Here is a 14598-nt window from a genome sequence, read left to right as displayed (position 1 = left end):
AAAAAAAAAAAAAAAAAAAAAAAAAAAGCAGAACAGTGATTGAGTGAGGGGTTTGCGTAGTTGCTTCATATATTTTTTAAAAAGGAACTGGGGTTCTGTGATGCAGTAAGCCTGAAAAATGTTGGATCAGTGATAGTTTGATAGTCTTCTATACTGTGGGATTTCCCTCAAGGGCCACACACGAGGCTGCTCCATGCTTCTTCAAAGGGATGGCTAGGTACAGGAGCATTTCCCAAAGTTATTTCCCCACGGAACACTATTGCAGTCATCATGTTCCAGAATTATTTCCCTGAGGAACATCTTCTCTAAGAAGATGGTCATGGAACTATTTGCCGATGAGTGCATTTGGGAAAGGTAGGGCCCTTAAATGTCATGTTTTTTATTGATGTACTAGCTAGCAGGGAGCTCATCAGAGCCTGCCTTATCTCATGAGCCTGCCCTGGCATGGAGTCTGCAGGGCCTGGAGGAGAGGAGGTGACATAGCGTGGCTGTGGGGTGCAGTGGGCCCGCCTTTGTTTAGTCCCAGGTCCAACTGGCCTCCCACCCACTCACCAGCCTGGTCAGGGTTTGGTCTAGAACAGCACTGCCTTTCCCAGGAACTTTGGGTCTCTGCCACCTGGGCTGTCTCTTATATTCTGCATTTTCTCCCACTCTCTCCATTTCTCCTCCTGTTTTTGTGTCTTTGTTTCTTCTTTGGTCTCTGTGTGCTTCTCTTTTTGTTGTTCTTTTGTGTCTTTCTCTCCCTCCCTTTCTCTCCTTTTGTTTCTCTCTCTACTTCTTTCTTTGTCTCTGCCTCTGTCTCTCTCTCTCTCTTTTCCTCTGTCTGTCTGTCTCTTCCCCCTGCCTGACTCTCTCTCTCTGTGGTTGCAATCCTCTCCCTCTCCCTTCCCTTCCGCTCTCCCATTGTCTCCAGTTTAATAAACATTTACATTGCTGTATGTTGCTATGATAATTGCCATTCATTGCAATTGCCCTGAAAAACTACAAAGGCTTTCCATCTCCCCTTCATCATCCAAGCCTTGTGTGTTTTGTGAGGGTCCCTGTGGAGTGGGCCATTGCCTGCCTTCCACCGTATGGCCGGCCCCTGATGAGTGTTTCTGGAGCACTTTGTGCTGTGGTGTTTGCCACTCTGCAGTACCACTTGGCGTTGACTTCCGTTTTCCCCTGCGGACCTGGAGCTTTCCTGAGACAGAGACTGTTGTCTTCATTTTCCTACCCTCAGAGCCTGGAACACGTAATCACTCAGGGAGCATATGACGTATACATCTGAGTGTGCACCTGGAGTATCTCTGGCAACACTCTGTTCACTAGCACGTTCGATTATCCAGAAAGCTGCCTTCCCGTCTTGTTCAATAACACCTCATGTGGGTCCTCGCCGTGAGCCGTCTGTGTTCCCTGGGGCACCTTGCTTCCTCTGAGATGACGGAGGTGATGGGAGAGAAAGATGAGTAATTTCATATCCAGGGATGAGATAGATGGAAAAACCCCATCCCAAGTTTTGTAATAAGATTCACTTTAAAATAAAATGCTCCCTGGGACTTTCTTGGTATCTTTAAAACCTTCGGAGGGAGTGATCTCATTTGAGGGCTGATGCTATTTAAGTATGAAAGCTTAATAAGAAATCTATTTTTCTGCTGGGTGGCACTTGCCGCATAGCTAATGATCAAGTACCAAATTGTCTGCTGTCCCACGGCAATGTTAAACTTCGTGTTCCAAATTATAAGAGGCTTTTTAACTCAGTGCTTGGACATCCCTGTTTTAATCGTCGGCCGTCTTGAAGGAGATTATTTCTAAAAGTGCCATTTAAGAGGGTCTACTAAAAATATATCTCACATAGAGGCTTAACTCAGAAATATTAGTCTTTGACACAAAATTATTTGGAAAGATGCTTGTGGAACCCACTTTAAAGCTCTCAGATCCAGAGAAGAAATCATCTCTTTGGGCCTAGCTGTGTTTTCCTGACCATGGCTAAATACCCCCAAGTGATCACATGCTCCTTGCTGTTCATGCACGTGCTTCTGGCACCTGGGGGGGAGTTGGAAGTATTAAAATCACAGATCTTTTCTGATGCACCTGTGTTACACTCTCATCTTTTACATGGCTCGCTCATCTCCACGGGTAGTCAGTTTCCCCTGGACACCCATGAGGGGCTGGACTCTAGGGTTTGAGTGGAGGAGTTTGGTTGTCCAAGGCATCCAGGTGTGGAATTTTACACTTCCCTGAAGATCAGAGTTTCATGTCAGCTGGCAAATGCAGTGTATGCAAGCTTACCTTTAAAGCTGGTCCTATGTTGATGCAAATAGAAAGCATTGGCAACGTGCAAAATAATCAAGATTTAGAAACTTGGTACTCTTTAATGACTTCAGCTGTGAGTCAAGGGAGGCATTTTCCACATTGGCTTACATCGCCTGTCGGTCACTTGTGTTTTGTGTGGCCGCTTTACCCAGTGTGAGGCAGACTACGGAGATGTAGTGGATGTGGAAGATACAGTCCCTGCCTTTGAGAGGGTCAAAGCCCAGAATATAATTTGTGTGACTTGTGTCTCTCTGGCTTCACTTCGTGGTGATTTGGCATGGAGACAGAGGTTCTGCTTGGATAATGCTGAGATCTTTCCTGCCACTGATCCTGAAGGAATAGAAGCTCGGATTGGAAGGCAGCTTTTGACCCCTCCGTTCTACCTGTCCTCTCTTCTCTTCTCCGGCATATGTTTGTGAACGTGTGGTTTGAGTTTGCCGCTCACAATGCCACCTGCAGGAGAAGCGACAGGCAGCGGCCGTGAGGATGCTCCTGGGGCTCACATGCCCCCTGTTCTCATTTTAGTTACCACCCAGTCCTTCTTGAAATGGCGTCTCTCTTTGTTCTTTGAATTTCATCTGAACCAGATGCACAGATATGGATTCATCAAAATCCGGAGCTCATGACCCACATTAGTTATTGGTGCAAGAAGGCCTGCTCTCATTGAATAATAAGCTTCCTCTGATCTCATTCTTGGTCTCTTACAGAAACTGCCCCCGACTCCACTCGCCTCTCCCACAGGGAGTCATCTCGAGACCCTGGTTCTTTGCTCCTGCCTGGTATGCCTGTTATTAGCGTGTTCATAGCTTTTTTTTTTTTTTTGAGACGGAGTCTTGCTCTGTCACTCAGACTGGAGTGCAGTGGAGCGATCTCGGCTCACTACAACCTCCACCTCCCAGGTTCAAGCAATTCTCCTGCCTTAGCCTCCTGAGTAGCTGGGATTACAGGTGTGTGCCACCGTGCCCAGCTAATTTTTGTATTTTTAGTAGAGATGGGGTTTTGCCAGGTTGGCCAGGCTGGTCTTGAACTCCTGGCCTCAAGTGATTGACCCACCTTGGCCTCCCAAAGTGCTGGGATTACAGGTGTGAGCCACCATGCCCGGCCGCGTGTTCATATCTTAATATGATGTCATGAGCATGGAAAAGGGGTTCCTGTGCATGGGGCAACCGCATGGGACTCCTCTAGAAGCTGGTCTGGGCCAGGTCTTCTCCTCTACATGGTCAGATGATGACACTGTCCTTGACCATTTCATTTTTGTCATCCTAAAAATGTGGACCCTCCCAGTGCTTTCCATTCTGTCTCAGTGCCACCTTGTAAATCTCACTGGCTATGACACATCCATTTAGATACTAAGTTAATTTATTCAATTTCTGCTAAATTAACACACACAGTATTTCCAGGGATACATAATAACCACATGATTATATTAATAGTTGTACAAACCTTCTAACTAAATACTTTATACTTATTCCTTAATTTAATATATTTATTTCCCTGCATTGAGAGTTCACTTCTGGTTAGTCACACCTTCTGCACAAGTTGCATCTGATATTCTATATATTTTTTGAAAGATTTCTTCTTCTTTTAAAAAATCTTTCTTTGAGGCCAGGCATAGTGGCTCGTGCCCGTAATCCCAGCACTTTGGGAGGCTGAAGTGGGCTGATGAGCTGAGGTCAGGCAGGAGTTTGAGACCAGCCTAGCCAACATGGTGAAACCCTGTCTCTACTAAAAATACGAAAATGTAACTGGGCATGGTAGCATGTGCCCTTAATCGCAGCTACTTGGGAGGCTGAAGCAGAAGAATCGCTTAAACCGGGGAGGTGGAGGCTGCAGTGAGCCAAGATGGTGCCATTGCACTCTAGCCTGAGAGAGCAAGACTCTGTCTCAAAAACAAAACAAAACAAAACAAAACAAAAACAAAAAACAATCAACAACAAAAATAAAGGTGGCTGGGTGCGGTGGCTTACACCTGTAATCCCAGCATTTGGGTGGCCGAGTCGAGCAGATCACCTGAGGTCAGGAGTTGGAGACCAGCCTGGCCAACATGGTGAAAACCATCTCTACTAAGAATACAAAAATTAGCTGAGTTTGATGGCAGGTGCCTGTAATCCCAGCTACTTGGGAGGGTGAGGCAGGATAGCTGCTTGAACTTGGGAGGTGGAGGTTGCAGTGAGTGGAGTTTGCACCATTGTACTTCAGCTTGGGTGACGGAGCGAAACTCCGTCTCAAAACAAATAAATGAAGGCACATCTCTGCTTCCTTGTCTCCTGGGCCATCATTCACATAGGCACTTTGGGCCAGGCAGTGAGCAGCACCAAGGGCATCTCCTGGTGTGTTCTAGGAGGCTTCCCCATCTCGCTGAAACGAGTTTATATAATCTCCTAGTAAAAGTCAATGCTGTTTTGCTGTGTGTTTCATGGAGTTTGGTTCCCTGGCCAGCTGGTCTGTGGGAACCAGAGCAGATTGTGCCTAGATTCATTGCTGTCTCTTTTCTGGGCGACCAGCGTGTTATGTGGTTAGATGGGAATAGATACGTTTTAGTAAAGGGATCCCTGATTTAGTTGCAAAAAGCCAAGCCGTTGGCTCCCCTTGACTTGTTCTTCTGGAAATTACCTCTTCTTGAGGGGTGGGCACCATCTTGGTATTACCTACACCCCACTGTTCCTGGGCCGCAGCTTTCTTGCCCATGAGGTCTGCAGAGCTGCCGTCCTGGTTTCTGAGGAAGGTGATTTTGTTGATCAGAGTTCAAATGGTGTTCTCCCAGGTATTCGAAAATGGAAGGCCTCGTCCATCCCAAAGCAGGTGGTTGGGGATGCAACTGATGTTGCCAGCCAGGCGTTGGGGATCAGCCAAGGCTTTTGATAAAGTTGGAAGAACTTCAAGCTCCTTTGGACCTCCTTCCTTCCTCCCTCCCTCCCTCCCTCCTTCCCTCCCTCCCTCCCTTCCTTCCTTCCTTCCTCTTTCTCTCTTCCCTCCTCCCTCCCTTCTTTCCCTCTTTCCTTCTCTTCCTCTTTCCTAAATAGAGACAGGGTCTTTCTCTGTCACTGAGGCTGGAGGGCAGTGGTGCAATCATAGCTCACTGCAGCCTCAGACTCCTGGGCTCAGCGATCCTTGCACTTCAGGCTCCGGAGAAGCTGGCACTATAGGTGCATGCCACCATGCCTGGCTAATTTTGTTATTTTTTAAATTTTTTTGTAGAGACAGGGTCTTTCTATGTTTCCCATACTGGTCTCGAACTTCTGGGCTCAAGCGATCCTGCCTCAGCCTCCCAAAGTGCCGGGATTATAGGCGTGAGCCACTGGACCCAGCCAGATTTTTATTTCTGTTCTGGGAAAGTGGCTTCCTTTCGTTTCTCCTGTCCAGGGTGTCATTGCCTATGCCAGCCTGAGTGTGTGGGCCTCCTGTGGGAATCGCCACGCTGTCCTGTTAGAGCAAAGCTTGCAGCCAACTCTTGGCCCCAGTGCTGCAATGCAATGCAGATATTTTTTAGCTTTGTTTTAAAAATAATATGGCAGATTGCGAAGCAGGACCTGACTCTAGCCTTCGCCCTATGTCTTGCCGTCTGCTATTTCTCCACCAAGTCCTGTCCCTTAGCATTTGCTCTTCCTTTTCCTTCTACTTCCATCGCTCTGCCTTTTCACCATTTGTCTTTTAGAAGACATGCTTTAACATTTTTTTCTAAGTTATATAAATAATATAAAAATACATTTCTGAAAGAATATAAATAATGCACAGCTATCTAGAGTACAGAAGACAAGTGTTCCCTCCTAGTGATCCTGCTATGAAGCGTTTGGTGTATACCCTTCCAGGTATTTTTTATGCATTTGCATATAGGCAGGCATATATATATATACACGTACACATGCCTAACGCACATCTATTTTTAACACAAATAGGATAATTTATACTGTTCAGATTGTTTTGAGACTTTGCATTCTTCAGTCATGAATATATGTTGACTTCCTCCTCTTTCACACTCTTCCAAATCTTCCCCATCCTTCAAGGTCTCATTCATTCTTTGAGAAAGTCCCTAGTGGCCCTGTCAATACTGGGTTTTGGTAGGTATGTTTCCAATGTTCTTTAAATTCCTGTAATCCTTTTCCCCTCTGGACTGCTTATTTTGTCTAATCTTATGTTGTTGTTTATTCATTAATTAATTCCGTTGAGCTACACTCAGTTATTTGGCCCCCAAGAAGTCTGTCATCCACTGGAAGACACAGACATACTAAACATCCTTGCTGTGGAGGTTGATGAGGGCATGGTAGATGGCAGGCTGCTGATGCACAGTAGTTGAATGAAAGAATGAGCAATGAGTAAAATAGAATCATGGAGGTATCAAGTATAATGATGGCACAATGGTGGGGTTAATTACCTGCTGGGGTATGCCATGGAAGATTTCAAAGAGGAGACGTTTGACTTGAGTTTTTAAGGATGAGTTGAAGTTGATCAGGAAGATGGGCCTGTTAGGCAGCGGGAATGGTGGTATCAATCGACATGGTTTGTTCGAAATATTCTCATTGCTAGTTTCATGGATGTATCCTTTAGCTTCTCCATGAGATGATGAAGTTCTTAAAATGGGAGCGTCATTTATGCTCCTACCTGCAGACATGTATACTGGCACTTATTACATACCAAATCCTATTCCATGAGCTGTGCATGTAGCAGCAAGCAGTGATGTAGGTTCTTGTGTCTCCATTTTAGAGATGACAAGACTAAGGCACAGATAAGATAGGTAATATCCCCCAGTCTCCATGTCCTCATGATTAGTAGGAGATGGAGCTGTAAGTCTCTTTTTAGAGTCTTCATGTCCTCAACTTTATTTCTTTACATTTTGTATTTTTAATTTTTTTGAGAGACAGTCTCGCTCTGTTGCCCAGACTGGAGTGCAGTGGTGCAGTCATAGCTCACTGCAGCCTCCAACTTGTGGGCTCAAGCAGTCCTCCCACCTCAGCCTCCTGAGTAGCTGGGATTACAGGCATGAACCACCACACTTGGCTAACTCAAGTTTTTGTAGAGATGGGGTTTCACTGTATGGCCCAGGCTGGTCTCAAACTCCTGGGCTCAAGTGATCCTCCTGCCTCGGCCTCCCGTAGTGCTGGGATTACAAGTATGAGCTGCTATGCCTGGCCCATATCCTCATCTTTAAATGGGACTAGGAATGCCCACCAAAGAGAGTTATATGAGGTTTAAACAGTAAATGCCTCTAAATCATCCAAAGTAGGGAGTAAAATATCAGCTTATATCATAAACCTTGGTTAAAATAGCACCCTCCTGCTTTATTTTTCTTCATAATACTAATGCTGCTTGGCACAGGGTTGTTTATTTGCTCTCTGCTTCGTCCATTTTATGTATGGCTGTGTCCCCGGCACCTGATACAGAGTATAAAACGTTGGCTGAATGCGAGAATCTTAGTTCCCACTTCTCACCGTAGCATCCTGACTACGGATGCCCAGAACACACATGGTGAATTTGACTGAAATGAAGCACTCTGTGCCTGCCGCACAAACCACCAAGGGACTGTGAGTTTATTTGTCTCAAGATGATCAACACTGCTGTTTTCATTTTTTACTCGCTGTCAAATATAAAGTGATATCATATGTTGCCTGCCTCTGATTTTCCTGATGTCTCAATTTAAATGGTTTCCAATTTGAGTATGAAGTTATCCATCAGTCACAGAGAGAACTGGTGCCTTCAGCAGTGGCTGTTGGAATAAGCGAGGGCTTAATTTGGGAAGCTATTGGTGGGGGAGCAAGGGCTGGCTAGCAGAGGTTTGGCCCTGCTCCTCCAGGTCCCCTCTGGAATACCACTTCTCCCCACTGGATGGTGGGCTGTGTCTAGCCCATTCCCCAAGATCCGGTTTGGATGACACTTCACCTATTTATTCATCGAATGCTAATAGTGTCTTCCCTATGCCAGGGACTGACCTAGGCACCAGTGATGCAGAGGGCAGGCCTTGGTCACTGTCCCCCGGACTCACACAATCTGCAGCCTGGTGGAGGAGACACCATGTGAGCTGAGCTATGATGACGGAATCCAGTCCCTCCCCAGATGCCGTAACCTACAAGTGTCTGTCGCTCAGAATCTCTTTATTTTGATCAGTCACTGCCCCAGAGATGCGTCTGTCCAGCTCTCGGGTCTGTCTGTGGAGTATGAGGCGTGTAGCCCTGGTGATAGTAGAGTGATGTTAGATGTCTCAGGGTCAGGTGTTGAATAATATGGGCTCCGCTTGGGAAGATGTTCCCCTTTTCTTTTCCTTTTGGCCATGCTGGTGCGGTCTTAGGTTGGTGCTAGCCCGGCTTTAACTCTTGGGGACCCTGACAAAGTGAATGTGGGCCTCTGGGTCAGGGTGCCGTCGGCCACTGGGAAGTTCTGAGCTCTCAGATGCGGCTGCAGTAGATTCCGCTCAGAAAGTCCAGATGCCTTGATGCCAAGGCTCAACCCCAGATCAGCTGCAGGAGAATCTCTTCGATGGGGCCTGGGCACCTCTCACTGTTTCGCATGATTCTGATGCTCCTGGGGTTGAGAACCACTAACACTTAGGATTTAATCACGTTTGGCTTTCATCAGATCCAGTTGCCTTCTAGTGATACTGGCTTTCTGTTTGCTAGAGTGATATATACTTTCCTTTGTAAGTAACTGTTATAAGTGAAAAAAGATGAATGGTGTAATCCCACCTCCTCAGGAGGATCACTTGGGCCCAGGAGCTCGAGACTAGCCTGGGCAACATAGTGAGACCCTGTCTTAAAAAAAATGAGTGGATTGAAAAGGCAACATTATGCAGCAACAGTGCAAGTGGGGGGTGAGTGTGGCAAGAATCCTGGTGGTGCTTTGTGGTGCACTGGGGTTTGGGGAACACTCCTCTAGATTTTATCCATGGATGGCAGTTTTAGCCCCCGTTATTTTGGCCCCATAGACTCATTGGGAATGATTTGGCATTATGCCAATGATTCATTAAGTGCCAACACCAGAAATAGCTAAATGAAACTCACTATTGAGTGACTGTATCTTTCTCCGCGTAACAAATTGTCCCAACACTGAGAGGAAAAACGACATTTGGGAGTGACAACATTTACCATCTCACAGTTTCTGTGGGCCTGGAGTCCTGGTGCCACTCAGCTGGTTCTCTCTCCAGGGTGTCTCCCAGGCTGCAACCACAGCCTCAGCCGGTGAGTGCGGACACCTCAGGGCTCCCCTAGGGAAGGATCCGGGTCCAAGCTAACCCATGTGGTTGTTGGCGGGATTCGGTTTCCTACAGACTCTTGGACTGAGGGCCTCAGTTACTCTCGGGCTGTTGGCTGGAGGCCACCCTCGGTTTCTTGCCTATCCAGGCCTTTTCACTGTCGCCAAAGAAAGCAAAAGAGAGAGACCAACTAAATGGGAGTCAGGGTGTTTTGTAGTCTAAGCTTTAGAAGTAGCATTCTGGCTGGGAGCCGTGGCTCACACCTGTAATTCTAGCATTTTGGGAGGCTAAGGTGGGGGTGTATTTCAGGTCAGGAGTTCGAGACCAGCCTGGCCAACATGGTGAAACCCCATCTCTACTAAAAACACAAAAATTAGCCAGGTGGTAGTAACACATGCTTGTGATCCCAGCTACTCAGGAGGCTGAGGCAGGAGAATCATTTGAGCCCGGGAGCGGGAGGTTGCAGTGAGCCGAGATTGTCCCACTACACTCCAGTCTGGGTGACAGAGTGAGACTCCATCTCAAAATAAATAAATAAATAAATAAATAAATAAATAAAGTGGCATTCCATGACTTCTACTATATTCTACTCTAATCTGTTCATTAGGACAGAGGCAAGTCACTATGGCCAAGCCACACTCAGGGGATTATCCAGCAGGTGAGGACCAGGAAACAGAGCCACCGGGGTCTGTTTTAGAAGGCGGCACACCACAGGAATATCACTGAAGACAACCCCCACGCCACGTCCCTGGCGCCTTTATTGGCCCCCCGGGAGCGAGTTGTCACAGGCTGAATGCCAGGTGAAGCCGAGCAGTCGCTAGTTATTTTATGGACAAAGTGAGTCTTACAACCGTGTTTGCACTCTACTTTGGTCACAAATCATCTGAGCCAAAATTACTGGTTCTCTATAATTGATTATGTAGAAATGATGATTGGTTGTATTGAAAATCTATGGCAGGGGCCAGGCATGGTGGCTCATACCTGTAATCTCAGCACTTTGGGAGGCCGAGGCAGGTGGATCATTTGAGGTCAGGAGTTTGAGACTAGTCTGGCCAACATGGTGAAACCCCATCTCTACTAAAAATACAAAAGTTAGCTGGGCATGGTGGCTGGCACCTATAATCTCAGCTACTCAGGAGGCTGAGGCAGGGAGAATTGCTTGAACCTGGGAGGCGGAGGTTGCAGTGAGCTGAGATCGCACCACTGCACTCTAGCCTGGGCGACAAAGCAAGACTCTGTCTCAAAAAAAAAAAATTCTATGGCAGGAGTTTCTGCAGGCTGACCTACTCTGGCTTGTTCTTCAATAATGTACTTTATTTCCCTTCTCTTTCCTCTGTCTCTTTGCCCTGTTCTATCCTACATTGTATATTTTCTCTCATGTCTGTAATTTCATGTCTTGAGGGTTGGTTTGGGGAACTTGGTTTCTGTTAATTTTACTCTGTCTTGGCTGTGGGTTTCTGAGGTCCAGAAGTTTTTCTGGTTCTGGAGTTTTCTAACCAGGAGAATGTGGGCAAGGTTTCCATTGAAAGCCCCAAGTCAGCTGGGGTAAAGACGGGGATCAAAGACCTGGGGAACAATGGCCAGACTTTCTGTGTTCTCCAGGCCCATGCAAGCCTTTCTGCTGCAGTAGTAACTATGTGGTTTCAGGCAAGGAGCTTTACGTCTCTGAGCCTCAGTTTTCACATCTGTAAAATAGGGTGTAGTATATTAGTCACTGTAGGTTGAGTTACACTGCAGTACCCATCCCATAATGTCATGAACAGAAAACACATAGATTTCTGTCTCTTTCACGTCACTTGTCCTTCATGAAATTGGCTGGGCCACTGCTCTGTGTTGTCACCATCCTCACCTGCAGACCCAGGTTGTGGCAGACGGACAGGAGACATTGGTCAAGCACACTCTGACTCTTAAAGCTTCCACCCAGAAATTACACGTCACATCTCTCTTATTTCAATGGTAAAGCAAGTTCCACAGACACGTCTAACTGCAGGTGGGTGGGGAGGGGCAGTCTCCCAGGCTTCCGGAAAGAGAGAGCATAGTTACTTGTGAGCGGTCCTGATCACTCGATGGGTGGGTTATGAGGCTTCAGGCAGGTAATAGATGCAGAGCTGTGCACGCCCGGTACCTAGTAAGCAATCAACAAATAGTAATGCTGATGGTGGTTAAGGTGGTGATGGGAATGATGCTGATTAGTGAACTAAAGCTTATCTCGGGCCTGCAGTTTACAAAAGCTTTGTCTTACTGAGCCACTCATTTAGCCCATGTGTGTTGAGTTTTTCAGTTTCCTGAGTTGTAGGTACTGTGCTTTGAACTTGGGATCAAAGAGAAGACTGCCATGGTCTGTGGCCTTAAATAGCCCACAATCTCTCCTTGGCAACAGGGATTGAGGGTTTTCCTTTGGGTTTTCATTTTCAGGCCTTGGCATGGTTAGGAAATCTTACAAATAAAAGAAATGCTGGAGCTGGCTGAGACCTTTGGGATCATGGTTTTTGTATTAGGATGATTCCAGTGGAATAAACAGAGAAGCCAGTACAAAGTGGCCTCCACAAAGCAAGGAATTCGTTATATTAGATACTAAAAAAGTCCAGAGGTATGTGAGTGCCTCATTGTGTTTTGTGTTGCTGCAGAGGAATGCCTGACGCTGGGTAATTTATGAGGAAAAGATTTATTTGGCTCACGATTCTGATGAATGGAAAGTTCCAGATTGGGTATCTGCATCTGGTAAGGGTGTTTCCACTCGTGGCAGAAGGCAGAGGGGAGCTGATATGTGCAGAAATCACATTGATAAGAATGGAAACAAGAGAGTGGGGAGGTGCCAGGTTCTTTAAAACAACCAGCTCTTGCAGAATCAGAGGCCAGGTGCGGTGGCTCATGCCTGTAATCCCAGCATTTTAGGAGGCTGAGGCAGGTGGATTACCTGAGGTCAGGAGTTCAAGACCAGCCTGGCCAGTATGGTGAGCCTTGTGTCTACTAAAAATACAGAAATTAGCCGGGTGTGGTGATGTGTGCCTGTAGTCCCAGCTACTTAAGAGCCTGAGGCACGAGAATCATTTGAACCTGAGAGGTGGAGGTTGCAGTGAGCCGAGAGGGCTCAGTCCCCAGCACCCAAACACCTCTCATGAGACCCCACTTCCAACATTGGGGAATGAATTTCAACATGAGGTTTGGAGGGAGCAGACATGCCAACCATAGCAGCAAGTGTCAGCTTCACGGTGACCCAGAGGCCTGGGATATCATGGAAACCTGGTACATTTCTGCCTGACTCCGTTCTCACCGCTCCCTTCCGCTCACCCAGCCCAGTCCCTCTCCCTCTCCCCTCCTGGAAACAGCAGTAGCTGCAGTGTTCTCAGGCTGTTTAGACTCAAGAGAAAGAGCAAGTCTGTTCCCAGGGTTGCCAGCAGAAACGCCCAGATTCACTCTGAACCATGTTAGTTAATTGACCCATCCTGAACCAGTTACTACGGCCAGGAGGAGAAGATATGCTGATTGGCTGAAGTCAGTTAGTGCTCACCCTTGGATCACATCTCTCGGAAGGATGGTTTCCCAACAGGAGAGTGGAGGTGGGGTAGCAGACAGCCATAGTCCACCCCCATTTCCTGCCCCTTCTTTCTTCCTTTTCTTAAAAAAATAGATAATGAACTTATTTATTTTTGAGAGAAGGTCTTGCTCTGTTTCTCAAGCAGGGGTGCAGTGGTGAGTCCCTGCAGCCTCACCCTCCTGGGGTAAAATTGTCCTCCCACCTCAGGCTCCTAAATAGCTATGACCACGCCTGGCTAATTAAAAAAATTTTTTTTGTAGAGATGGGGTCTCCGTGTGTTGCCCAGGTTGATCTTTAACTCCTGGGCTTAAGCGATCTACCTGCCTTGGCCTCCTAAAGTGTTGGGACTACAGGCATGAGCCACTATTCCCAGCCATTTTCTTTTCTTTAGGGAAGAAATTGAAGCTCAGAGCAGGGAAATGACTTGGCTGCTGCCTCTCAGCTTGTTAGAAGCAGGGCAGGCCGTAGGTCCAGGACTTGGCTCCTGCCACTCAGCTTCTTAGAAGCAGGGCAGGCCGTGGGTCCAGGACTGTGCCCTTTTGCCGCTTTGACTCAGTTCCAAAAACATCTTCTCAAAGAGTCATCAGTTTCAAAAGGGTATTGGGGAAGCAGTGATAAAATGAGGTGATTATAAAAGGGATGTTAATTGCACTATGCCTGGCATTTTCAATGAGCAGAACTTTGTCATTTATTGCTTATTGACAGAAGAGATGCGAAATGAGGCTGATTTCTCTCTGGCGGGGCTGCTGCTTGGGTTTGATCTCTCTGAGGAACAGGTCAGGGCTCTAATTGAGGGTTTTGGTGATTGGCTTCCTAAGTCATCCATCCCGGTGAGTGGGGCCTGCCCAGCAGTGATGAGACTGTTGTTCAGCTGCTGGTGGGAGGCACTGGTGTGTGTGTTTGGGGGCATGTGTTAAGTTTTCCATATGAATATTTCTGGAAGGTACTTTTTTGGAATTACTGCTGGGCTTCACTATTGAATGTCACAGAGCAAGTTGTCCAGGAGGCAGATTCTGGTATATGACCTCTTGGTGTTTGAAGACAGAACTCCTAAGAATTCCCTCTTACTTTCTGCTGCCAATGACCTAATCTCTTAACCTCGCAGAATGTAATTAATCTGGAAGCTGCACTAGCACACGAGACCCCAGGAGGAGTCCTTAGCTGGCCTAAGGGCTGGTCAGAATGACCTTGGTCTCGGTTCCAGGGGTTCAGAAATATAACTGGATCAGGAGGGTACTGGCTTAGAGAATCTGAGGTTGAGGACGGCCGCTTACCTGTCCAGACTGTTCTCATCTACCCCCCACCACCCAACCACCCACCTATCATCCATCCACTCATCCCCCCCACCGCCCACCCATCCCTTGACCTGTCATACCTCCACCTATCCACCCACCCACCCATCATCTACCCACCACCCACCCACCCCTCATCCATCCACCTATCTGCCTGCCACCCACCCACCCCTCATCCATCCACCTGTCTGCCTGCCACCCACCATCCATCCACCTACCTACCATCCGTCCACCTATCTACCTACCACCCATCATCCATCCACCCACCCACCATCCATCCACCCATCCACCAC

The 14598-nt window shown here is 47.2% G+C and overlaps 1 protein-coding gene across 2 annotated transcripts in view; it reads left to right on the top strand.

Annotated features, from left to right (window-relative positions):
• SNX29 (sorting nexin 29) overlaps positions 1-14598 on the top strand; it is a 593868-nt gene that overhangs the window by 391622 nt on the left and 187648 nt on the right. The window contains exon 17 of one of the 2 annotated variants that reach the window (XM_032145366.2): positions 10083-10206. The exons of the other annotated variant lie outside the window; for it this stretch is intronic. Coding sequence (XP_032001257.1) covers positions 10083-10172 — 90 coding nt within the window. The 3' untranslated portion in view covers positions 10173-10206. Of the gene's footprint in view, positions 1-10082; positions 10207-14598 lie in introns of those variants that run through there. 2 annotated transcript variants of the gene reach the window in all.

The sequence above is a fragment of the Hylobates moloch genome, unplaced genomic scaffold (genome assembly GCF_009828535.3).
Source record: "Hylobates moloch isolate HMO894 unplaced genomic scaffold, HMol_V3 SCAFFOLD_23, whole genome shotgun sequence".
In the NCBI taxonomy this organism is placed as follows: domain Eukaryota; kingdom Metazoa; phylum Chordata; class Mammalia; order Primates; family Hylobatidae; genus Hylobates; species Hylobates moloch.
This window is presented reverse-complemented; position numbering and strand designations above follow the sequence as displayed.